At 43.4% G+C, this 26,885-nt stretch overlaps 2 protein-coding genes across 2 annotated transcripts in view; one reads left to right on the forward strand and one right to left on the reverse strand.

The window, feature by feature from the left end:
* The first annotated feature begins 478 nt into the window (after positions 1 to 478).
* dstyk (dual serine/threonine and tyrosine protein kinase) lies at positions 479 to 17,693 on the forward strand. Its single transcript, XM_080462642.1, has 14 exons — positions 479 to 1,585; positions 3,051 to 3,460; positions 7,461 to 7,967; positions 8,148 to 8,343; positions 9,660 to 9,898; positions 9,990 to 10,073; positions 10,168 to 10,344; positions 13,645 to 13,774; positions 14,522 to 14,678; positions 15,049 to 15,181; positions 15,435 to 15,548; positions 16,059 to 16,173; positions 16,396 to 16,530; positions 16,793 to 17,693. Exons 1-14 carry the CDS (start codon positions 1,387 to 1,389, stop codon positions 16,978 to 16,980), a joined length of 2,784 nt encoding a protein of 927 aa, XP_080318768.1. The 5' UTR covers positions 479 to 1,386; the 3' UTR covers positions 16,981 to 17,693.
* Positions 17,694 to 19,585: 1,892 nt separating this feature from the next.
* The window catches only part of celsr2 (cadherin, EGF LAG seven-pass G-type receptor 2), a gene marked incomplete at its 5' end in the record, with an annotated part of 63,958 nt that continues 56,658 nt past the window's right edge, over positions 19,586 to 26,885 (reverse strand). Inside the window, 14 exons of the mRNA XM_080462231.1 lie at positions 19,586 to 19,644; positions 21,278 to 21,500; positions 21,596 to 21,811; positions 22,382 to 22,546; positions 22,627 to 22,712; positions 22,801 to 22,931; positions 23,700 to 23,810; positions 23,899 to 24,025; positions 24,504 to 24,586; positions 24,874 to 24,986; positions 25,244 to 25,418; positions 25,515 to 25,715; positions 25,794 to 25,917; positions 26,000 to 26,167. Of these exons, the coding sequence (XP_080318357.1) occupies positions 19,638 to 19,644; positions 21,278 to 21,500; positions 21,596 to 21,811; positions 22,382 to 22,546; positions 22,627 to 22,712; positions 22,801 to 22,931; positions 23,700 to 23,810; positions 23,899 to 24,025; positions 24,504 to 24,586; positions 24,874 to 24,986; positions 25,244 to 25,418; positions 25,515 to 25,715; positions 25,794 to 25,917; positions 26,000 to 26,167 (1,930 nt within the window). The 3' untranslated portion in view covers positions 19,586 to 19,637. The remainder of the gene's footprint in view (positions 19,645 to 21,277; positions 21,501 to 21,595; positions 21,812 to 22,381; positions 22,547 to 22,626; positions 22,713 to 22,800; positions 22,932 to 23,699; positions 23,811 to 23,898; positions 24,026 to 24,503; positions 24,587 to 24,873; positions 24,987 to 25,243; positions 25,419 to 25,514; positions 25,716 to 25,793; positions 25,918 to 25,999; positions 26,168 to 26,885) is intronic.

Here is a 26,885-nt window from a genome sequence, read left to right on the forward strand (position 1 = left end):
TTATCTGTTGTCATTTACTGTTTCTTTATGATTGCTTTGTGCATTTTTTATGATTGATTTGTAGGGGTTTTCTTGTAGCATTGTATCCTGCGCTCTTTATATTTTGTTTGGTGTTTTTTATTATATTTGTTTGGTGTTAGGTGATGATGCTTCTTTGTTTTAGTTTTTTTTGTCTCTGAGCAACAGCTGTGGCGTTATTCAAGCTTTTGTTTTTTGTTTTTTTGTACTTTTTTTTTTTTTTTGTGGTCCTCTACATGCTTTTTGGTCGTTTTGCACGTCTTTGAGATAATTTTACACCTTTTTGACGATATTTTTATTTCTTTAAGGTCGATTTGTATCACGTTAATGTAATTTGGTACTGTAGTGCTGCGACTCTACCGTTGTTATATAATCCTTGAATAGATGTTGTGGTAAAAGTAATGTTTCACCCTCATAATGCGCCTGAAGCATCATTCCTACATTTCCCAGAGTGCAGTGCGCAGCCTCTGGCCCCGCCCTCTCCTCTCCAACTTCAGCCTGCTCCACTCTCTATTTTGCTGTGATTTCACTCCTTGTCCTGGGCTCGAGCTCCGGAATCTGGTCCGGAGACACACCTCACACTCCTGCCACACCGACACCCGGCCTGTGGTTGACCAGAGAGAGCTGTCCGCTTCACCTCGAAGCCGTGTCGCTCCCGGGAGATCCGTTAGCGTCTCCGGACCAAGCCCTCGGAGGAAGGCTGTGTTTTCACCCCCCCCCACACACACTGGAACTCGTCGTCGGGGCGAACGCCGTCGTTTCATATCCGAGCTCGGCTTGTTGTTGGTGCCGTTCTGCCGCGGCCCAGTCTGCTGAGGAGTCGCTGCTCCGCGGAGGATCTCAGTGACGCCCCGCGGTATGGACGTTGTGCCAGGCCGAGGTGGGGACGGAGCGGAGATGCCCTCTGGCTAGCGGTGCTAACGGGCGGACCGCATCTCAGGTCGCAGAATACAAAGTTCTCAGTCGTTAACAACACGAAAGGAGTCTTTACTTTTAAGGCAGGCCGCAGTCAGAGGAACAGCCGTTTGTCGGGAGGTCACGGAATGAGTTAGTTTAACGGGTTGTTGTTTTTTTTTTGCACTCGGCGCTGTGAGGGGAGTTAGCGTCGACTGAACATCATAAAAACAAATGCCTCCTTATTCAGCGCCTGCTGTGCGCTCGGTGTGCGTGCACACGCGTGTTTTCAGTCACTGACGCTCTTTTTAACTGCAGCTTGACGGCTATACACAAGCATGACAGCACAGTAGCAGTGTGGCACAACAAGACACAGGCTTACATTTCTGTGGTTGTCTGCACCTGCCCAACACTGCAACTCACAAGTCGAGAATAAAGAAGAAGAAGAAGAAAAAAAGCTTATACTTGTTGACCATGGAGGTTAATGTGCAACAACAGAGAGCCACTCCTCTGGCCCGAGAACTGACTAAGATATTCGGCAGCTACAACAAGCACTCCGTGCAGCTCAAGAAGAACCTGAAGGAGACCAACTCTTTCTTCAGGGAGATCAGGCAGAACTACAGCAATGCCTGTGCATCGACCATTAGCTCGGATTCCGCTTCTCTGGAGGCAGGTAGGTCTGAACTGATTCGTGCATGCACAGATCTCTGCAGCTGCAAAGCCAAGGCATTGCCATTGCCCCACCGACACACAGGCTGAGGACAAATCCATTCATTAGGGTCAAACTAAAGAGATTAAACCTCCTCTGGAAAGCATGAGGCGACTAAGTGCACCAAATATGCTGAGATTTCTGCACTCACTAACCAAGGGAGAGCCTCAGATCTCGTCTTTGTAATCTACTGTGTTTGGTTTACTTTCAGAACCAGAAATCTCAAACCTAACGCACACAGACCTTTACACACATTGTGACTTGGATACCTGTTTCTATGAAACTTAGATTAAACACAGTGGAGTGAGGGTATGTCACATCCCAGAGACCCTTGTACTCGGAGAGCAGGTCAAAATCGTTCCCCTCATTGTTGAATGAGCCGTGTTAAGCTCAAAATGAGTCATAATCAACTGGAAAAGACCACAGGGCCAAACATGCTTCTTGACTTTCCAACTATGTTTGTCTTGCGAATGTCTTATCAAGACAAAAATGTACCTCTACAATAGGGTTTAGTATGTTGCTTTATTGCATAGAGGTTATGTGCAGGTCTCTACATTTGATGTTTAACTGAAGGAAGGTAATGTGTATTAGAAGGGGAAATTAGATTAACTGTGGTGTAGTGTTTTTATTCTGAATGAACACTGTAAAGGTATGAGTATGAAGTAGGTCATCTCTGTTTTGTCTTTGTTATATAATGGTCTTAGACTGTGACTCAGCATCACTGGAGATTATGTCTGATCCCTGCAGTAATGAGGATAAATTGATTCTTCTGTATGTGGTCCACATCCCAGGACCATTTAGGAAATATTAGCCCAGGAAATGATTTGAGATACAAAGTGTTTTTTTGTGGAATAATGTTCAGGTCTATATGCTAGGAATGTCTGTCTGTCTCAAAATTGTCTTTTGAACTGCATATTGATGCTTCCACCCCCCCAATAAAATTAGTCTTAACATTGATGACTGATTTGCATCATCTATGTTAATGTTTCAATATCTGCTGAATATTTTCTTGGAAAATCACCCAAAATTCTAATCTACTCTGTTCTATGAAGCCCCAACCATTCGGATTATTTCTTGTTTGACCCATTTTTAGACCACTGCATTTCAGAAATGTTGATTTGTTAAATGGCACAAAACATGAAAAGTTAGGCCTCCGTCTGGCTTTACCCAGTCTGGGTTGCTAGTGTCTGGGCAGTTTACCGTTGTACACAGAAGCCTCACTGATCACATCAAAAGGATAGTACACATACGATGCAATCAGGTGCAACCATTGTAGATGGTAGTTATTTGAAACAACGGCTGATCGATTAATTGATCATGTAAATATTTGCAGCCTCTGCCACTAATAAGGTTTTACATGGCCACCTGTTGTTTGTCGTCCACTTCATGGCATCATGTACCACTTTTTGTCCCCCCCCCCCCCTCCCAGGCCAGCTTAGCTGCATCTCTTTTCCGAGTCACGAGGAAGAGTTCCTCCGCAACACCGTGGGTGCCGCTCCATACATCCTGGTTCTGGGGCAAGACTGCGCTGCCCGCTACCAGCTGCTCAATTGTCTTCTGGGAGAGAGGCTGCTGCCGCTGGGCCCCGAGGCTGGAGAAGCATGTGGAGGAGTCCAGGGAACCGTGTGCAAGAGGCGGAAGCTATGTTTCACTCACGGCAGGCAGACGCGGCTCAGTCTTGCCCTGCCAGGACAGTACGAGCTGGTGCACCAGCTGGCGGCCAACCGCGGCCGCTGGGACACGGTGCCCCGAGAGGACTTGGAGATCCACGAGGAGTGCGAGGACCCAGCTCACCGGCTAGCAGAGCTGGAAATCACCCTGCATCACCCGCTGCTTCAGGTAGGCTCTGAATCTGCAGCTCCAACACACACCTTGGTAGGATGAGGACTTTCACATCATCTGTCTCCTCTGGGTTTTCTCATGAGTGAGTTGGATGACGTCTGTGCATAACAAGTTATTTCAATTACAGTCAGATATTAAAGTGTTCTATGATATAGGATGTAAAATTTAGCTCATCACTTGTGGCTTCTAAATGTTATAAGAGCAGTATATATTATTTCGATTTTTAAAAAGCAATTAAATAGTCAGGCAGACTGTGATTTATCGGTCAGAATAGAATTTTCACAAGTTATGTACAGTTGACAGTTTCAAAAGTTTTTATTTGCAAAGTACACTTAATTTGCATGTAGTTTAAAACAATGTTGTGACTGTATAGTTCAGTGGACACTTATTCTTGTTTTACACTACAGAAATACCAAATCATCCCTCTGAACCCTCTGTGAAGAGGTTTTTTGCAGCATTTCCTTCAACCAAAACAAAAAAAGCCGCCTTTTAGGTTTTTTTCATCACCATCTTTTTTTGCTCTTGAACTTGCTTTCAGTCACATGGCTGTGCTCCCGAACAGATTAATGAGCAGAGCTGATTGTTTCCTGTGTTTCTCTGTGTTACCTTACCAGATTTGTGTCTCTCTTTAGGGATGCTTTATTCTTCAGTCACATTCTTTCTGCCGTTAAGGAGCACGAGTGAAAGAAACGGGCTTACAAGTTGATGTTATGTGTAAAATGGAAGAAATGCTGGACGCATTGTTGTCATGCTGCTCCTCGGCCAGTGTGACCAGAAAATCACAATCTCTTGTTGGAGGGAAATGATTTGTCGCAGCTTAAAGGTTGTATTCATTCCCTATCTTGTGTGATACATGGGAATTAGCCTCTAATCGTTCAGACTGAGGCCTCTCGGCGAGCATCACACTGCTCGAGAAAACTAGGCCTAGTTTTTCCTCAGCCCACCCGCCCAACCCCCTTACGTAATGCCGATGGTCTGGTGTGATTCACATGACTAGGCTGCGTAAAAAAGAACAACTTAAACCGTTTGCTGGATAAAGTCAGCCTGGTTACAGCCAAACTCAGGCGATCCAGTGGCTTTTAAAAGTTATAAAAAAGTTTAACTCGAGTAAAAGGTTTTATTTTTTGTTTTGTTATTTCAGCCTGAAATTTTTTAAATAAATGAGTCCTGGCCAAAGTTAGAAACACATCATGCACATAAACATCAATTTACTCCCTATAAGTACGTTTCAAATGAAAAAAACATGTTGTGATTATTTTACAAAGAGTAGTGTGTGGCAGGCTTATTTTGATATTAAAAAAATCTTTACTTGAAGCTTCTAGATTTACAAAAGTTAAAAAAAAAAAAAAAAAAAAAAAAAAAAAAAAGACCCTGAAGAAAAGTCTGCGCCACTTTCAATAAAGCTGTTGTGCTGTTTTTAGGACTCAAATGTTTGTGCTTAAGAAGTTAAATGATTTAAATGCTGTAACACTTTCTGTGTTTTTCGGAGTCTGTATGCTGGATGAAGATGGAATCTTTTCAGGGTCTCAGCCTGCTCTGTGGAAAAACAAGAGCTGCAGGCTTTTAATGTTTCTGCTGAACGGAAAGAAAGAGATTAGCGTGCATCCTGAAGGCCCAAAATCTCTCTGCTCTCTGTGGTATTCACACTCCGCTGCCATAATCACAGCACCCTGCTTCAGAAGCCTGGAGATGAGAAACCAACTCGCTAATTAGTCCTGGCTTCATCCTGGAGTTTACTCCTGCCTCCCACTTCATCTTAACCACCGTGGGGATGTGAAGAGGCGCTAACCTGCCACCATATTTCTACAATCCTCCCGAGACATAAATTCAGTGATGTTTTTCCCCAGAGCACGACGAGTTCAGTTAAAGCCGCCCTCTTAACAAACAGATGTGATCTTAGCAGTTAGCTTTAAAATATGCTAAGAGAAGAAAAAATGTATTTTTACACGCTCATTTTTCACTCTGTCACGACTCGTGTCACTCTTTAAGGAGTCCGAAGCTACAGTCACTTCAAAATCTTCTCCCAGACCTTCTCCTGAGGCCTCGTCTTTGAAAAGCGGGCTGCACCGAGGTGATTCAAACATTGTATTGATTTAGATTGGCTGTGAACAAAATGTTTGCAGGCTATCTTTGTTCAGAAGAGACTGCTCAGGCGGGCTTGCCTCTTGTTTCTTGGAGACAGGACTGACTGTCTCCTTTGTGGAGCTGTTGGTCATTTCTGCCTCTTTTCTCTCGCTGTCTTTTTTTTTTTTTTTTTTCTGTCCTAGTCTCCCTCTCGATCGCTCTGCCAGGCTGTTTTGATTGATGTTGGTATTTAACAAGGGTTAAAAAAAAAAACAACAACAACTTTCGACTTGTCATTTTTCTGGCCCGTCACAGGCATTCCCAAGACCTCCACAAATATTTATATGCTCAGGCAGGGAGGGAACATGTGACGTGTGTGGATGTTTATCTTCTGTTCAGAGTGGAAACCCCTCAAACGTTTTAAATGATTCGTTTTAAAACCTAATGAGGCACCAAATGTAAGACTTTAAAAAGTAAATGTGATCATCTGCGATCCACGAGTTGAAACGACCATTTCATCCAAATGACAGTGAAAACATGCTGCATATTTTAAAGAAAGGTCAATGGATATAGCGCCTTTCCACCGCTTAAGCAGTCCCCATAGGGCTTCACACAGCTACCATGCAAGGCGCTCAGTCCATCCGTTGGGAGCAATTCGGGTTTCAGTGCCTTGCTCAAGAGCACTACAACACGTGGATGGCTAAAATGTTTCTGTTTTATTTTGGTTTATGCGACTAGTTTTAACATGGGGTTCCAAAATATGTATTTAAAAAGGCTGCATGTTTATTGCAGCTCTCATAACAAAACAGTTTTACTGGAGCATTTGAATTGTACATAGAAAAGAGCTAAATGAACAAATTGAGACTCAAAGGAGCATGTAAACATCTTCGGGAAATGGAGCACAACAGAGCTATAACGATTGGTTGGTTTTTGTCCAAGCTGGACCAATAAGGGGATTTCCTTCTGCTTTTGCTCTAAAAGTGTCTGTTCAGAGACTTCTGCTTGAGTTTTACCAGAAAACACTCATGGTTGCTTTTGGTAGCCCAAGGAATCATTTCTCCACAGACTGCAGTTTGATTTTGATGTAGAGAAATTTAAGTTGTTATGCAAAACTTCAGTTTTATATTGGTGTTGTCAGATTGCAGTTTTCTTGTAGACAGTTATTGTTTTGGTTTATTTTTATTTTCCTGATACAACTTTAGTCTCACAGTCTTGAGGGTCTCCTTTAAATAACCATTTATATTTTTAGTCGTTGTAGAAATGGCATAAGCAATAATTCATGTGGCTGTGGATAAGTTGATAGAGTGGTTTGTCCTGTATGACGGGTCCCAACGTGCTTTAAGAGCAGTTTAAGATGACCTGGTACACTGGGCAACAAAGATTTCATAAACTTGAGTGTGGCTGTAACTTTGTGTGGAAAATGTTGTTCTTCACTGAATCGGAGGTAGCAAATGCTTCAGTACAAACTAACAACAAAGTTCTCCTGTAAGTCGTCTATGTATGTCATCGGTGCCTTCAGGAAATGACTGAACAAGGCAACAGAGAATGTAGCAGCTGCTTTAGCATTTATGTCCAGGAAAAAAGCTCTTGGATGGAAGTAAACTGAGAATGTGGAAGTGGTCTGTCGCTTGGCCCTCTTAATGCGCTGTGCAGGTTGTTGCTTCGCATCCTGTCATTTTGTGCTGCTCTTCTGTTGGTTGTTGGGAGCTGGACCTCGTTGCAGGTAGTGACACTCGGCTGAAATTCACCTTGGGTAGCTGCAACCATGAGCATGGACGGGCTGCAACTAGGGATCAAACCCTGTGATTGGAAGATGATACTCGCCACATATTGAGCCATTGAACTTGGATAATCTGTCTTTTTTTGATTTTGTGTGTTACGCACAGTTCTTGGAGTGTTACTTGTTTAAGGTTTATCTGTGGTTTGTCCTCAGGAAGCAAAGGTCATGGTGGTGCCTTGTCCAAGTGTCCAGCCCATAGAAGAGGCACTGGAAGACTGCACCCGCAATGTGATCCCCGTCATGCTCTATGCCATCAACCAGCACACCCTGAGCACAGAGCAGGTGGCCGAGCTGTGGAAGGTCAAAGAGATGCTCCCCTTTCCCGTCTGCTTCGTTCGTATCCCCGACTCCATCACCACAGCCTCACCGGAGCCCGGCCGCCGTGCAGAGAAAGAGAAGGAGAGGGAGAAGAGCGCCGTCCACAAGCAGCTACTCTCTCTCGGCTTCCTAAATAACCCCACGGGGAATTGTTCCTGCGGTGCCCCGACACAGATGCCCACCCCGGGAGCCAAGCCCCAGAGCATGCTTGGAGAAGCCTTTGAAAGACTGAACCGCCTGCTGGCGCCGTTCACCCGCCAGGTGCTTCAGAACCAGCAGGTGGAAGCTGCCAACCTGCTGAATGGGCTTCACTGTAGGTGCCTGGACCTCTTTATCAACCAGGTCAGAATATGGTGTTCTTATAACTGTTCATCTGTTTGTCTGGACGATAGGCGTCACTGTTCGATTCTCATGTGACAGTTGTCATTACCCCTGCATGAACGACTTCATCTTTCACCCAAAATGCCCCTGGAAGAGAAAACACCATCAGACCTCTGTCCTTTCTGCTTCACTCCCTTGCAGGCCTTTGACATGCAGAGGGACCTGCAGATAACGCCCCGCAGGCTGGAGTACACCCGTGAGAAAGAGGGTGAACTCTTCACCTCCCTCATGGCCATCGCGAACCGAAAGCAGGAAGAGATGAAGGAGATGATTGTGGAGACGCTCAGCAGCATGAAAGAGCAGCTGCTGGATGACGCTGCCAATCTGGAGTTCACAGGTTAGTGAGCACGCTCACTTCTGATGAGGCAGGTGCAGGGTTTCTGCTCCGCCGTCATTTATCTCTGATGCTCGGGAAGATTTGACCTGTGGCACTTTGAACAGTGCAGTGCTCAAAGAACTTGCAGAATGCCAATTCCAGTGGGCATTAGCTTGATTTAACGAAATGTTTTTGATTTAAAAAATAAAAATAAAATAAAAAATAAAAAATCTGGATATTAACAAATCAGACATTACATTGAAGCTTCACCTGGAATTGAAAAGGAAAGTAAAAGTAATTTGACCATGGAAACATGGATAGCAAAAATGTCACAGCAAAATTAAATCGCACTTAAATCCTTTGAATATTACATAGACAGAAACAACTGGAGGATTAGTGTTCATATTGTATGTAAAACTTTAGTTTGTTTAGATCAGACTTTGATCTAACAAAATATATTGTGTTTTAGATTGCAACAGAATTTTCTCATTATTTATTTTAATTTGCAGGCCAGATAACCAGGACATTTTGGTCTAATTTGCCTGCGATTTCACACTCGATTGCTCAAAAATGATCACATATTCAACATTATTTACTCTTACTATAGAGTGTAGCCTTTTCACATTATTTCTATATTTCCATGCCTCAGCCTTATATAGCATTATAGAATTCGAGGGAGACTAAGAGAGTAACTGATTTGTTTTTAATATTAGATCAGTTTGTCGTTTGCGGCCTCAATAAATCACAATAACTTTCTGTACTCTTTGCACAGTGTTTTGAAGTTTTTTAGGGATGTGGCTGAGCCAGCTGTGTTTCGCAAGCTGCCCGCAAACTTTGGTATTGTCTGACTCACCGGCTGGTAGAAAAGCCTCTTATTGGCTGTTGTGTTTGGTTTCCTCCTTGGTCTCTCCAGGAAACTGGTTTTACTGAACCAAGCGATATGGATAATCGAGAAAACCTAACAGCCAAGTTTTGATATCAGTGAGACGCTGCGGCGAGAGGTTGTAGATGATTATAGAAAAACATGATGAACTTCTTTTATAATGGCTTCCTTCATACTGGTAGTTATTGATATAAATCGAATTAGTTTGCACGTGCTGGACTCGGGAGCATGAGGTTTGATTCAAGTCCTGAAAGTGGACAGAATAGTATACATTTATAAATTTAGAATAACTCTACAGGACTATGACGATGCACGTTTACACTGATTTGATTAATGGTCACTTTAAACTATTATTCTTAACTAATTAGAAACTTTATGCCACACGCTTTGTGTGTGATCAGTGTGACACATATGCATCGTATTAACTCGATCTACTGTGTTCTTCCTCCTTCAGACATCATTGTGACAACTAATGGGGAGCCTGTTACATCAAAGGAGATTAAATCATGCATTCACCAGATCCAGGAGCTGATAGTGGTTCGCTTGAATCAGGCTGTGGCAAACAAGCTGATCAGCTCAGTGGACTATCTGAGGGAAAGCTTTGTTGGAACGCTGGAGCGATGTCTCAACAGCCTGGAGAAATCCACCTTTGATTCCTCAGTTCACAACATTACTTCTAATCACCTCAAACAGGTAAAGCTTAATCAGGACGCTGGTCAGGGATTGTAACGCTTCGCTTTGATATGTGAAATATGTGTTGACCTCTTTTTCTGATCTCCTCCAGTTGTTAAATGCGGCCTATCACGTTGAGGTCACCTTTCATTCAGGTTCGTCCGTCACAAGACTCGTGTGGGAGCAAATCAAACAGGTTAGATTCTCAATCGTTCACCGCAAACGAGTGAGAAACGACTCAGCCGTGCATAAATCTGAAGAGATGATTAAGACTCGTTCTCCCTTTCTAGATACTCCACAGGATAACGTTTGTGAATCCTCCCGCCATCTCTCCCGAGTGGAAGCGGAAAGTAGCACAGGACGCCATCGAAAGTCTCAGCGCTGCCAAACTGGCCCGAAGCATCTGCTCTCAGTTCAGAACCCGTCTGAACAGCTCCCACGAAGCCTTCGCGGCGTCTCTGCGCCAGGTGAACCTCTCCTCTTTGCTCTCCTCTTTGCTCTCCTGTACTCTCACCTGGGTTGACTCACTTGCTTGTCCTCCATTTGTTGTGAATATGATTACGATGTCTTTTTGAACAGGACAAATTCAAGATGTTTCCGAACTGCAAACAAATCAATTAAATAACTTGTCATTAGGGTCCGTTTCTGCTGCCTTTCACAAATATTCTGGCTTTTTGACCCCCCCCGAGCTTCAGCCTCGGCTCCACAAGTTGGTCTCTAAAATCCCTGACCGGCCAGGGTACAGATTTCTTGTGTTCCAAGTTTATTTATACGCCTTGACTTGTATAAGTGTGGATCATGACTACGTCTTCATCTACCTTGGGAGACTTTATCAGGAGTAAAATGACCTAAATGATCAGTTCAGGACACTACAGAAGTCATTCTGCCAAGGCCATTAGAAATCATCTGACCTGAATTACTTTTTGTACAATTTATTATGAAGCGAATCATGTTTTGGAAACTTATTATTATTATTATTAGAATGTTAATGCACGTCTGGGAAAGTTTTTAGCGCCATGATTTCTTATATTGCATTGAGGAATTATGGGTAAGTCGACTCACATTATTACAATAAGATGGAATACAGCCAATGCATGTCGTGTCTGATAGATCCAAATAATCTGATGAGAAAAATTAACTCGGTAAATTGAGAACATCAAGTACTGATTGTTTGCCTCCGTTGACTTGGACCTCAGATTTCACAGAAAAGTTCAAACATTAAGTGGCGAGAAAGAGATGACCTCTGTGGAGCTTAGAGTTACAACGGGTTTGAGCTTTGCTCAGGAAGGCAAAATACAGCTGCTTTATAATCTACCTGAAGTTCACTTTGTATTTCCTCCATCATCTGTTGCAGTTCAGCTCTGACCAGGTCAGCTACACTGGTTGTTTTTTATTGTTTTGCTTGTGTACACTGTGCCTGCTGGGTAACTCGTTCAGTGAGCTCCCAGTGTGTCTTTGCTGCCTTTAAGTCAGGGTCCCGTACAGAGAGCTGTCAGTTAGTTCAGTTTGAATGGTAAGTAAAGGTGGTGATTTACATCGAGTTCATGACTCACTCATCTAAAAATATCTTCACTGTCGTCAAACCACTTCGGCCTGTAAAGCCAGGATCCAGTTAGAGAAACATCAGGGAGACTTTAACCTGAGCTTGTTGATGTCATTGTTGGTGCCAGAGGTAGTTGGATGGTTTAGGTTCGTGGACGCGTCGAACCAGAATGATATTGTGAGGTAGGAAAGAAGGCCGATAAAATGGCGTCGGCAAAGACGAGATATTTATTTAGAGTAGCTCCGCCGAAGGACACGCAAAACGTGGAATACATGACCGATCCAACATGGAGTTTCAAGACGATATTACAGAGTATCACTTTATTAGCATCTGATTCCGTCATTTCCTCCAAGTCTATTAGCGTTGGCAAAAATGTACTGAGGAAGTTTCCTGTGACGTTCAAATCCTCGGGGAGTCCCGTATCCTTAGATCATGGGAACATTAAGGACTTGCAGCCGAACAGCAGCAGTTTATAGCTCCCGTTCTGTTATTGCATTGCATTTTGAGCAGCAATATAGCAGTAACGTAACATCCCCGACAAATCGGTTCCATCTCAAGTGGCTCTGATGATTACTATCACATGACAGACGGTGTGTGTCACATCGCCGACAACATTTTCATGCTCGCCAATTCTCCGCTCTTGATGCAGTTACACAAATCCGCTCATCAGTTGTGACAGTCTTATGGAGGAGATGATGCGATTTTAGTCGGGGCTTTGATGGACACAAATAATCCTAATTTCATTTAGTTATATCTCCGACTTGGTGGTTGAGTACCGTGAAGAGTAGCGTATCACAGTTAATCGCACTGTGTGTGTTTCGTATATCTGTTGGTCCCCTCAGAGCAACATGTAAAGTTTTAGTAATATGATAAAGATGTAATCCGTGTCCTGCAGTACTCTGGAAGATTCTGAAACTTCTTCAGTAACTTCTTCATTGCAAGGCCTTTTAAACATTTGATTTTTCCCATGTGCCCATACTTTAATTCCTTGCTCAAATTAAGGTTGCTCTTGGTGCAAATTCCCAGCGCATGGTAGCTTTGCAACCTGCACAAATTCTTTGTCAAGCAAATAAACGCGTGTATTAAACGCGCAGTCGTTTGAGTGACGGCCGGTCGTGTTCTGCTGGTTTGGGAGTGGGGAGCTATGAATAGCGAGCTGACGCAATGCCAGACAACAACACAGCATGTTTACACACAACTGACAGACATTATTTACTGTTGCCCTGGTCAAAAGAATAAATTAATCAGGCAGTGACTCTGCGTTGCCCCGGTCTTCTGATTTAAGCAGTCTGGAGTCAGAGCTACTAAGTGATGGATGTCTTTAGAGTCGGCATAATGTTTTCACTGCGATGCCGCCCTCCAGCATTTTAATGATGTTTAAAGATCACAAATGTGAGAGGACATGTTCAATAATAACAATTTAATGTCAAAGGGTGAAAAATGACAAAACGATTGCTTGAATAATTATGTTTGTGTGTGGGGGGGAGGGGGTTTGATGCCTTCTACTTTCTCTTATAAAGTTTTCATCCAGATTTACAACAGTATTGTCATTTTTCATGGTAGATGATCTTTTGTTGCCATGTTTTGCAGATTTACACTCTCACAGTATTTCAGTATGTTAATGTGACATTATAGCCAAGGCACTTGGCTTCCACTGCTGCTTCACTCTTTCTCATTGAGCCAATTTTTAAGTTTAAGTTTCTTATTGTGATCCTCAATGATAAATTTACAAATACAAATTTTTATGTAATTTTCTTTTTTAAAGAATACCTGTGTTGTTGTTGTTTTTTTTATAATGATTTTAGAGTTTTTACACAATGCAACATTATGCAATGACATGCAATAGATTGGATCGGACCCTCTGGTGGTCCATATGTTTGACATGCCTGCTTTAACACATAACTAATAAATTCTCACTTTTATTTTGGTCAACATAAAATTTAAACGGCTTACAATGTACAACAAGCATTATAGAGACTTTCAGCTTGTTTGATAATGAGAGAAAAACTATTTCAGTTAATACTTTAAACAAATTTAATTACGAGGGATTGTTGAACCCAACTTCTACGTGCTGGGAAATCTACATAGAAAGTAAACGAGTCACTTCAGAGATCTGACTTTTACTGAAACTTAAGTTCACGAAACAAAATATGGAGTTATTTTACTGTAATGCTAACCATGAGACGCTACCACATGTTTTTTTTTTTTTGTTGTTGTTGCTTAGCTGGAGGAGGGACACACAGGCCGCCTGGAGCGCACAGAGGATCTGTGGCTGCGTGTGAGGAAGGACCACGCCCCTCGGCTGGCCCGCCTGTCCTTGGAGAGCCGCTCCCTCAGGGATGTGCTGCTGCACGGTGAGTCACCACCCAATCCTTCCACTGCACACGCACGCACACACACACACACACACACACACACACACACACACACACACACACACACACACACACACACACACACACACACACACACACACACACACACAGGCCTAGTTAAACTCAGTGTTCACACTTTGCTGCAGAATTGTACCTTCTCCAAAGTCAGTACACTGCGTCTCTTACAGGTTGTGTCCATCATTCTCTTTGAGTCGCTCCAGCAGACATACCGTAGTTATTCTGATGTGGAGAACTTCAGTACATTCATGTTAACTCCAGTCTTATTTGCTTCTTCTCGTTGCAAAGCCGGTAACCATGGAAATGTCTCAAAACTCAAACTGCTTCTTGATTTGATGTGATTGAAAAATGGTTGGAATTTTTGGTTTGACATTAGTTCAAAGCAACTTTCAGCCTTCAGAAGAGCTGAGCCAGATGGTCCCGTTGAGATCTTTTTAAATTTAAATTTATTGGAAAATTTAATAGAAACACAATGTAATGAAAGAACTGAAGCCTGGTGTGTAAAGCGATTCTCATTACAATGGAGAGAGAAACTTTTATCATACATAAGTCTGAAAAATGAAGGTCAAAAGACATTTTGGAGTGAGAAGACGCTCTGAAATGTTCAATCACTCGTATCAAACCTCATTGTACAAATCTGTTGGGGAAGCCAGAGATGTTCAGCTTTGTAAGTGTGTGTTAAGGCGTTTATCTGGCTGCTTGTTACAGGCAAACCGAAGCTGGGGCGAGAGTTGGGCCGGGGTCAGTATGGAGTGGTGTACCTCTGTGACACCTGGGGCGGACACTTCCCATGTGCCCTCAAGTCTGTCGTACCGCCTGACGATAAACACTGGAATGACCTGGCTTTAGAGTTTCACTACACAAGGTAAGCTTTGTTTCCTTTACACACAGACACGCTGAGAAAACAAACATCTTCAGGTGCTTTCGTCACGTCTGAATGTCCGCCTCACTCACACACAGTCTGCATGAGAAACGGCAGCGGGGTTTGTTTCAGAGGCCAAACTCCACCCATGTTATAAAAGAATGGTTTGAACCGTTGGGGCCTTCAGGCTGTTCGGTGTCATGTCAGCATGTTGTTAACAGTGATGAGTGTCTTTAATGATCTACTGCAGTAAACCTGAGGAACGCAGGACTGTGACGATGTTCAGAAGCAGATCTTATGTTGACAAATGAAATAAAATCCAAGTAAACATTGAGAGAATATTTGGCGATTTCATTTCTCTTCCTGCCTTCAGGTCCCTGCCCAAACATGAGCGGCTGGTCGACCTGCACGGCTCTGTGATTGATCACACTTACGGCGGCGGCTCCAGCATCGCAGTGCTGCTTATCATGGAGCGGCTGCACCGAGACCTCTACACAGGCCTGAAGGTGAACCATGAAGCCTGGCCTCACCCCTCAGTCCTGATGCTTTACAACTACTGACCTATATGTTTCAAATGTCTTTCAATGGGCTTTTTTATCAGCTTGATAATGACCTTATTTACAAGAGACATTGGAGGGAAACCCCTCTCCGTGCTCATGTCTGGGAAACGTCTTCATACGAACATAATAATCCACTGTGTGTCCCTGTACTTGGGCTTAAGTTTCTCTTGTCTCGTGTCTTTCCTCTCACCTCTGCCAGGCTGGTTTGTGTCTGAGGGAGCGGCTTCAGATCGCTCTGGATGTGGTGGAGGGGATCCGTTTCCTCCACGGTCAGGGTCTGTTGCACAGAGACATCAAGCTAAAAAATGTTCTGGTGAGTTTCGACCACATAACTGTAGATGTTGGGTTTGTCCTTCGAGATGAGTGGGAGGTAATCCATATAACAGACGATGTTTTGTTTGTGCAGCTGTGTGTACCACATTTGTAGTAAAAGATATGAACATTTTATCTTTACTCTCAAATGTAGCTCATCAATGCCAGGTCATATTATGAACTCCGTATACAACCGGACTTTTATTGACACACCCGCTGTGTTTGGTTTTAGAAGTATATTAAATCAATAATATAGGACAGTGGTGGCTGACAGTTTGGGGAATCAACTGGAGGCGGGTCACTGCTACGAGTCCCTGAGCAAAGCATTTCACACCACACCACTCGGGTGGTGTCAGAAAACCTGCCAAATCAAACATATGAATCAGATGATCCTGGAGAGGGCGCCACCTGTCTAGAAATAATCAGCTTTCAGTTCTTTTGTCAGTTCACCTCCGCTAAGGGATATAATATTAACGTCAGCTGAATTATACTTTCTCTTTTTTTCTTGTAGTTGGACAAACAAAACCGAGCAAAGATCACCGATCTTGGTTTCTGTAAACCGGAGGCCATGATGTCCGGCAGCATCGTTGGGACTCCCATCCACATGGCTCCAGAGCTGTTTACAGGTACGATGACTGAGCGGCCACAACATGGATGATTACATCACACCGAGACTCGTGCACTCGACGCCTGCAGTGCACGCTGATGTTTGACATGTGGTGGATCCAGAACACAACAGACGTGTGTAGTTGCAGCTTATCATCTGTGAAGTCGATTACACCTGATGGGGCTAAAATGTTGCCCGTCAGCCTTTACGTTATGGAACCTCTGTTTCTGCGTCTCAACAGGAAAATACGATAATTCTGTGGACGTTTATGCCTTTGGGATCCTGTTCTGGTATCTCTGCACCGGCTCCGTGAAACTTCCAGAGGCCTTTGAGAAATGCTCGAGCAAAGACCAGCTCTGGAACAATGTTAAAAAAGGTAAGCAGTTCTCGCTCTGCTTTCTTCTTCTCATTTATGTCCGGTCAGAAGAAATGTATGAACAGAACTTGAGCGATCAGATTAGAAGACCAAGACCCAAAGAACATCATCTGTGACCGTTTGTGGCCAGAGGAAGATGCTGCAACTAATCAGGACTGGAGTTTGGCGAGCATAATCTCTTGACGTGAGCCGTGTGGTGTTTGTGGTGCCGGCTGTGTGTCTGGACTGCAAGATGCTCACTTGTGTCCTTGCTGTTTTTCAGGTGCCCGGCCGGAGCGGCTGCCCTCTTTCGATGAGGAATGCTGGCAGCTGATGGAGGCTTGCTGGAACGGAGATCCTTCCCTGAGACCCCTGCTCGGTATTGTGGAGCCCAGCCTGCAAAGCATTATGGTCCGGCTCTGCAACTGCGGCTCCGAACAGAAAAGCAGCAGCCTCGAAGACTCAAACTGAAAACGTCCCCAAAAAACTAACCCGTGCACCATAGAGACTCTGATCAGGAAAAAAAAAAAAGTCTTATTTTGTTGTATTTATGAAGAAAGGAGCTGAACGAAGTATTTCTGGAAAAGGAAAAGTGACCAATGAGAAAGGTGTCTCTCCCGCTCTTCAGTTGTATTTACATTTATTTATGAGGAGCTGATGCAAACAAGAAGTTTGGAATTGTGTGTTTTATTGTTCGTGTTGTGTGTATTTGTATACGAGCTCTACAATATGCTTTTTGTCATAGTGCTAATTGCTGCATTGTCATAGGATTGTTACTAGATGCAAATTGTTTTAAAAAGTAGTCCACTCCCAGTATTATGAAAACTATAAATACATAAATTAATTTTAGATTGTATTTAAACTGAAAATGTCTGCATCTATACAATTTTTTTAATAAAATGATCTGTTACAACAAACGCAGTTGGGAGTAACTCACTCGTTCACACGTCCCAGCTGCTATGCTAAGCGCTCACACGCCTCACCGGGAGCTTTTCTAGTTTGTCTTCACCAAATGCACGCACACAGGCAAACATTCGGATTAAACGGTGAACATTTGGATTAGATGACGTCATTATACTTACCATCTCATAGTTTTTAATTTAACATCCGCCGAGTTTCCTGAAGTTTGATGTGAGGTTTCCAGTTGTTAAAATGAGCAAAAACTAAAAGAGAGTGATGCCGTTTGCTGTATTCTGTGTTGTCTGAGGTTTCATGCTCGCTCCCTTTCACTTCAGTGTGATGTCATTCTATTATGTAACTAAAGTTTCCAATCATTTAGTGCAGCAGATCAGTCAAAACAGTTGACTATGTGATGCCCGATTCAACAAGTTGAGAAATGTCTCGTCTTCTCTTTGGCTAAAAGTAGCTGAGAATATAAGAAACAACCTGTTTGTCTCGTTACATTTCAACCCGTTTTTTGTTGCCGGATGCTCAGCAGAGAATGTAAAAGCTACAAAAGCAGGTGAGCAGCACCATCTAGTGAGGTGCTCCATGTCTCGTCTCTCTGGTTGTCGTGGGACGTCTGCAGATTGATGTTGTCTGGGCCTGTATTTGGATGCAGCGCCTTGAAAGCCAACTCCCTAGAGGGACACGGAGACTATAAAACCAATATCAGCTTTAAGGTTTTTACTTGCAATGCCTACTAATAATCAGGAACATTTCCTTTCTATGTTGCCGTAGCATCATCGTGCATCTTTCTAAAAACGAGCCTCTGAAAAAAGAAAAAAATGCTTCAATAAATGTCAAGTTGTCTGATTAAATAAAGTTGAGCTGGAAATGGTACAAAACAGTTTAATCGGTAAAAACAGGAGCGGCAGAGTAAAAGAGACAATCCTCTGTTTGAATATCAGTGTTATTAACACCACGATTGATTCTTATGGCATGAGATTTACACATGAAATTCACATGGTCGGTAAAAATGGCTTCCCACAAATATGACATCGATGTGACTGGGAGTAGTAACTCTTTCAAATTCCATTCCTAAAAATGACCTCGGACCGTGTGGAGGAAGTTTTACAATATTTACTTACATTTAAAGATATCTTCTCGATTCATTTACAGGCCACTCTGTACAGTAAAAATGAATTACAGCTCAAATGGTATTACAGCACAATTATTTTACAAAAAGACAAAAAGCCCTGTCGATGCTAATCTATACAATACAGCTGTTTAGTCACTGAACTTGAACGATCCTCCCTCGGGTAAAACCGTGAAAAGCGAGAGCGGTTTTGATGTCCGTAATAAAAAAAATGTGCTCTCTGTCGTTTACAAAAAACAAAAACTTGATGTATCAAAAGCCCTTTTGAGTTCTCCGGAGGGCTGTAAATGAGAAGTTTGTCCCCAAGTGAAGGCAGTCGGTCTGTGCTTCCTCAGGAAACGTCCTTCATTCGTGAGAAATAGCTTATTTGGAGCCTCCGGCGGATGCAGTGATTCATTTTCGTTCTGTTTTGAGTTCACACGCAGAGCCTCTGCGTCCGTCAAGCGGGCTGCACCCGACCTGCACCCGACCGTCCTCCTGCACCTCTCAGGTGTGCGACGACAACCTGAGTGTGGACTCCGCTCGCCTCAGAGTGGCACGAAGATCCCCCCCAGAAGGACTTCACAAAACAGTTTATGCGTGAAAAAAGGAATTTTCCCTGAATGTTTGCTAGTCTACGACCACATGGCCAACCCACAGAGCAAAGACCTCTTTATTGTTCCACAGTCCTCAAAACAATCGACATATCCTGGAAGAAAATCAAAGAACAAAACTACAAAATAATGAAAAAAAAAAAAAAATAAAATTTGAAAAACAAAAAAGTGCATTGCTTCAAGTATGTAAACAAAACCGTGTGTTTAAAGGGAGAGTGGGACTCGTATCTGTCAGTGTGCAGGAGCCCGGACCAGTGCATGGACTCCTGAAGTTTGGCACACATGTATGAACTCACACACATGCATTATACAACACAGACTACACATTCACTCACACACACTCACACACGCACACGCACACGCACACACACACTCCTTCAGAGAACCATGATGACAACGGGGAATCCTTTTTCTTTTCCACTTTTTCTTTTTTTTTTTTTTTTTTGAAGGGGAAGTCTGGTGCACCTTGTTTGCAGTCGCAGTTGAGGAGAGAGGCTCTATGACCTGCAAAGACACACCCCTCCGTCAGCGAGGTCACATGGACGTGTTGCAGTGGCTGCTGGGAGAACAGGGTGGTGCGAGGAGGAGGAGGAGGACGAAGGAGGAGGGAGGGTTGAATGAGGTTTGGATAAGCAAGTGTTGGGGACAAATGCAGCACAACAGAAGGAAAATAAATGGTGATACAATGACACACTTTCTCACACACACACACACACACACACACACACACACACACACACACACACACACACACACACACACAGTGAAGGGTGACTGATGCCGAATGCTGCACCGATCTGAAGTCAGTGATCCTGATTTTATTGGAATGAGGATCAGAGCTTCATGGCATAAAATTAAAGAATAAAAATCTATGATTTTAGGAAAGAGAAAAGGGAGCAAAGACAATTGATTAGTAAACTAAAATTTGTATTATTTTTTTTTCTACAGTGAATAAGACCTACTTTATTTAAAAGCTTTAAAGTACATATGGATCTACAGTAAGTCCACGTGTTCCTGTGATATACTCACTGCATGCAGTATTACAGACAGGAGATAAACCAGACAGCAACACTGCGTCCATGTTGCTCACTCAGCAGCAGCTTTACATCTATACACCAGTGCAATAACACTGTGGACAACATGGGAAGGAAATACTACAGGATATCTAGTGTGAAACTGAGTGAGGTCCTCACCAGCCTCTTTAGAAACCTGCTAAGCCAACTGGTCACTACTGAACTTTAACCCATTAAATCCTGAGTGTTTAGCAAATCTGTTGATATTCAGTGTTGTCTTGGATAAATTATCTTGGTAACATATTTTTTATTCAGTTCCTGGCGTAGTCATTCAAAAATGCTCTTGTTGAAGTTTTTCATGTTGGAAGCTATTCTATAAGAACATGACCAGGAAAGATGCAAAGATGTGGATAACATCACCAGCACTACATTTATAGTGACGTGATTTATTATACTTAAAATAAAATATTTCAAATGTTTTGTTGTCTAAAGAGATAGTATCTGAAAATATTATATTATTTCATAAATTCTGATGGTTTTCCTATATTTACCCAGAAGCTGTAAATATCAGATGAATATTTGAAACTCTTTGATTTTTGTTTTTAAGTGTCAAAACCATTGGCTTTCTAATGATATTCTATTTTTTGATATGCACCTGTATATACCACACAAATCTTTTGTATGTCATTCCTAGTAATGGAATGAAGATGAATAGCTGGAGCTGCAACAAGCAAAGGGCGAGAGACTGTAAAATTGAAACAACTGTGCTGCAAGAGCGGTGAGTATAAGACAGGACGGCTGCATTAAAGACCAACATGATTATTAAAATCAAAATCCCCCACGGTGCGTTACTGAGCTAAAGCTTCAGAGAAATGATCTTTGATTCAGCTGTTTTGAGGCGACTCGCTCAGCGATATCTTTATTCTAATTCAGTGTGTTCGCGTTGGGAATGTGACGGACCACGAGCAATGAAAACAACACCCACTGAGGACGGCAGCACGGACAGCTGAGGGAGACACTGAATGACGTCTGCGACAAACAGTGGAAACACGAGTAGGAAGCAACACTGAGGGCGTCCTCATTGTAGTCGGGGGGCAACTTCGATGCCTCGTATGGATACTCACTCTGATCCCGATGAGTCGCCGTCCACCGTCCCGGCCTTGATGCTCAGGGCGACGCCGTTCAGCTGGTCGGGCGGGCCGGGTTTGGCCGGGCAGGCTCGACTGTCGCTGGACGAGGAGCCGTGCGGGGACACTGTTCCCGGGGCTTTTTCACACAGTTCATTGTGGATGCGGTTTAGACAGTTTCTCTCTACAATAGGAGAAAGCTGCTTCTTCTTTAAGATCCCTGAAAGAAACACCATGCAGCCGTCACATTTAACGGAATGTCCAAGATCACATTTAGGTGTATGCACCTTTTACAGGTGAATGACTATATTTCACCTTTGTGAGGGTGAGCGTTGAGGTTTGGCAGACTAGGCAGCATCATCATCATGGCGTCCGGTGTCCAGTCGTCTGACCGGGCCCGTGTCTCACGGCCGAGGCTCCACTCCGGATTGGACAGAGTGTCCACGTTCAGACGGTCTCCGCCTGCGAGCTCGCTGTCACTTCCTGCTGCTGCGTAATCTGCAGGCCAGTGCATTTTACTCAGAGTGTTGTCTGTCAAACAAGCACAGAGAATGACTTATGTCCACAAATATTTAATTAAAAATAAATCCACTTCCTGAGGTTTTGCTCAAATTTTCAAAAGCTTTAACCTATTGTCTCTGTTGAAGTATAAAACCAAACGTTTTGCTTTATTGTACATGTTTGTGGACATATTGAAGCCATTGCTTGTTACATTAAATATAAGCAAGATTACAAACAGGTTTGTTGAAATGTAAAATTAAATCTCTGCAGGAGGGCTAACCTATAAGTTTGACTTAATTCTGTCCAATAAGAATATTGTGTATTTCCACTTTAAAAAAAAACATGCTGCTGTGTGGTTAATAAACCATAAATCCTGCTCTGAATCAGTCAAGGTGATTCAAATGGTAATTATTTAATACAGTAAGTGAAGTGTGCTCATGTATTAATGGAAATTAAAGCAGCATCTGCGAAATAAAAGCAGAGCAAAGGTGCGTACATCACCCAGTCTTGCTGTAAATGGAGCCAATAGGGATTTAGCATTTTCTCCCTTTATAGTTTGATTGGATTGTTGTGGCTGAACATGAGACAAACTGCATATACCGTGCGGTTGGGGTCTCTTTGCAACATTAGACGCCAGGTTTTCCCAGCATTCCTCTGGTGGGAGAGGGCCATCCTCGTCCTCGCTGTCAGAGGAGTGGGTGGAGGCGTAAGAGCCGCTCTGGTCGTCCTCCAGAGACAGATCGCTGTCCGAGTCGCTGTCGTGATCTTGGCACATACAACAGCGATTTCAGTAAACAGCAACATGAACAACGAAGCGAATCACGCCTAACCAATGAGGATGTTACCGTCCAATTGCTCCTTAGTTTCATGGAAAAGTGACGTGTGATCGTTCAGGGCGATTTGAGCCTGGCTGCTACTTAACCCATCGTCCCTGTAATAGATTTTAAAAAGAAAAAAGAGAAGTGTTTCGAGTCGCTCCCTCTGCACAGTTCTGTGTTGTTTTGAAAGGATTTCCTCACCGGAGGACGAACGGTACGTAGCTCTGCTGGCTCTTGCCGCTCTGCATGGTGCCGTTCAGAGACACACTGGAGTCTCCAAAGGGAAGGTGATACAACCTGCCATCCACATAGTTTGTGTTGCATTTGTAACCCTGGAAGGCAAGGAGAAGAAAAAGACTTTCTATGAGAACAAATCCAAAGAAAAACAACCCGCTGTACATGTGGTGCTATCAGCGAGCTGCTCCTGTTGTGGACAAACCTTTGGAGCAAAGCACAAACTACAAGCAGCCGTTTGTTTGTGTGTCTTTTCACAGACACGGAGGCGTTTAAACTTTATAAAACTAACCCAACCTTAAAATTGAAACATTGTAGATACAATAATTCCACTTCTTTTGCTCTCAGTGTTTTGGCGGTTTGCAGAGCACTTCTCATATTTACCATTCAACTCCTGCTCCCACAGACAAGGGACTAAAGTGTCTCACTGCACCATCTAGAGGGTCCAACTGGTATTGCAAGTCAGGTGGCTGGACAGATTGATTTACTTGCTCATGTCTATAAAAATAACTGGAACTGGGTCTATTTTCCTCACTGAGATTATTTCAAACTGTTTTGTCCACGCGGCAATTTTAAATATTTGAGTAGTTAATTGTGCACATTAATTTGAAAGACAATCGGCACTTCTTCCCACAGCACTGGCTTCAACTAAATACGCAGAGCAGATCATGCATAAATTACTTTACTTTTATAAAGTGAACATTAATTCATAATAAACTGGTATTTAAAACAGATTTACCTGCAGATTTATATGCAGCAAATACATTGATGGGGAGTTTTAACCAGGTTTCATCAGGCTGAATCAATGATCACAGACAACAGGACAGTGTGCAGTATTTTCCCAGAGTTTGTGGTGAGAGACTCACAGAAGCCTTGGATTTGATCATATGATCGGGGCGCTTGCGGCTGCAGCAGTATTTCATGGCATTTCTCGCTTCTTTGTTGAAGACGATGCGGAAAAAGAAGACAAAGGGACCCTGCAGTGGAATGAGACAGACGTGAAGGAGGTGGGCACAAAGACACGAGAGGCTCTGGCAGGCTGATCTGAGTGACGCTGAGGCCGACCTGCACACAGTTGAATCCAGCGAACAGGTAGTGGAAGATGATCATGTCGCTGTTGACGGAGAGAAGAGCCAGAAAACACGTCACGGAAACCAGGAAGAGGACGCCGCCTGCAGTCTTCAGGCCTGAACTGCAGAATGTAAATTACGAGAGAGAGAGAGAGAGAGAGAGAGAGAGAGCACAGAGAGAGCACAGAGAGAGGCTGTAGTGCAGCTTTACAGGCATTTTTCTTTTCTTTTTTACACATTCACTGATCAGAAAATAGAGTCTAATGATAAGTGATCAGAAGGCAGTGAAGCAGATGTCAGGAGGGCGGAAACATCTGCCAAACAAAGCAGCTCATTGTCCTGTGAAAAGCCTGGAACATATAATGGAGTACACAGAGGAAGACACAAGTTTGGAAAATATTCAAGGAACAATAAACAAAAGAACTCAATAACAATATATAAAATATAAAATATTTTCACTGCTAATTAATTTATCTTTCAAACTACATTATTTATAGTATATCCACTATAAAAAAAAATCCTATTCAATACATGTTTTAAAAAAAGATCCTTGCAGGGTTTCATGTTTTAGGTGTTGACTGGAAGTACTGGGACACTCACGCTCGGGCCTCTTTCTTCTCAATGCCGTGGTGTCTGACTGAGCAGGAAGCTCTGGACGACAGGATGTACAGAAAGATGTTCATCTGCGGACACAACACAAGACATTTTCTTATTAATGCGACTGAAACTTGTTGACTGCTCGAAGTGCACGTTCGAAGTGCACGGTGACGGGTGCGTTTACAGCTCAGCTTCTCTGAAAAGATCGACATGAGTCACGACTGTCTTGAAAAACAAAACACCTGGTGATACGTTCATGCAGTATGAAACTGAAAATCTCACAGCTTCCATTTCCAGGGTTCTGAGTCTTATTAGTGTTTTGTGCTGCAGCGAAAAAAATGGAAGGCCATTAGAATACTCGCTGGAGACTCACCGACACCGCCAGGGCGATGGGCCCAGCAAAGCTCCAGATCAGCGTGTCGTACATCGACAGCCAACAGTAGTCAGGGTTCCCGTAGCCTTCGGGGTCCAGTCCCACAGCCAAACCTGAGACAAACCAGCAAAACCATTTTTCTTCTTGTAGAAACAAATCAAGTTTATTATTTTAATCGCAGGTAACTTGTACCGAAATCCTTCCATATGGAGACACGATGGGCACATCGAGATATACAGGACTGATTACGACATAATAGTTGAGAGTTGAGCTGCCAGTGCTTTTAGAGGTTTAAGTTTGTAGACTGTATGTCCCGGTGGTGCAGCAGACAAACAGCTGTGCCTTTAGGTGACGCTACCAGGTTTCATACCTGTGATGAAGGCAGGCACTCCCCAGCCAATTAGGTAGTAGAATCTCATGGGTCCGTAGTTGATGTCTCGCACTTCGCTGATCATCCGGTAGACGTGCAGTCCCTCCAGGAAGAGCCAGGAGAAGGTGCAGAGGTAGAAGAAGTGCAGCAGGATGGCGATGACTGTGCACAGGAACTGCAGAGCCGAGAGAAGGAAAAAGAAACCAGGCGTGAAGGGAACTTTTATGGAAAGGTTTCTTCAGAGGAGCGAGAAGGCTGGAGGGCTGATTACCCGGTTATCGGCCTGGTTGATGCCGAGGATGAAGATGAGCTCGGAGAGGAAGAGGGCGGTTGCTCCGTTGTTAATTATGCTTGTCTTGTTGCACTGCATGGCTCTCAGGCAGAGGAGGAAGACTGAGGTGAGGAAGAGGAAGCCCAGCGTCACACCGGCCGTGCTCCACGTCAGGATTTTGATGGGCAGGATCTCTCCGTTCTAACGCAGAGGAGAAGAGTTAGAGGGCAGAGTGACGACACCTGCGATGACGTTCCGAGTTTCAGGGTCGCCACTCACTTCTCTGCGGGAGACGTCCATGAGCACTGCGAAGCTGGTCATGTGGTAACACTGACAGCTGATGTGCGTGCTGTTCCTGAAGACCACCTCGCAGCCTTTCGCTGACCAGCCGCCGTTACCGGCACTGACAGGAAGCACACAGTGAGACGAGCGAAGACCTCCTGCTTTTACACTGTTTTTCTCTGTCTTGTTGTTGTAGTACTCACAGGATGGTGTGGTTCCAGAAGACACAGATGGGTTTGGAGCGCTCCTCGGTGGTGACCAGGCGGAACTGCACGGTGATGGGTTTGTCCAGCGGGTGCTGCAGCAGCTCGTCGTTGTCATGCACTGTGATGCTGACCACCGGGGTGTTGATGACGGGACGCTTTGGCACACTGAAACAAATAAACAAAACAAAACAGGAAACAAACACATGAACACAACATTTTGTGTTTGAACGTGGGAATAAAAAACTTTTCTTTCAATAAGCTTGAAAGTTGACCAGCAATTGCTGATGTCATATGATTATTGAGATACTACTTTTACCGTAACTTTAAATATCTTCCAAATCAATCAGCAGTGAATGTGTACATTTGTAAAAGAATTGCAGGGTGTTTTGTGTGTGCCAGGAAAGCACCACAGTGAATATATGTAGACTTATGGGTGAAAAAAAAAAAAAAAAAAGATGAAATAATATCATTTAGATTCAAAGGAATGAAAACCATCCTCATATTGAAAGGAAAAGAAATCCTTAAGTGATTCATTTGTGATTTGTGTTTCCTTTTGGCATAAAGTTCTTGTTTAGTTTTTACACCTGCAACAGGGATACAAACCAGGGACAGTCACGCTCAATGTCAAGACTCAACCTGATGCTGCACCACCAGGGGGGGTCATAGTTCAGCGAATTCAACAATGGCAAAGTTTTTCATTATTAATCTGTCACACACAAGATTTACATCATATTACTAGATGATAAAATGCAAATCAATGAAACGGCCTCTGTACTTTAAGATATTGAAAAAAAAAAAAAACACAGAAAAAAAAACCTGCTTAGAAATGTCTATTCTTCATCAAGAACAAGCTCCGTCAATTTGATGGATTCAGAAAAAAGCA

Source organism: Lipophrys pholis (assembly GCF_963383615.2).
Source record: "Lipophrys pholis genome assembly, chromosome: 4".
Classification (NCBI taxonomy): Eukaryota; Metazoa; Chordata; class Actinopteri; order Blenniiformes; family Blenniidae; genus Lipophrys; species Lipophrys pholis.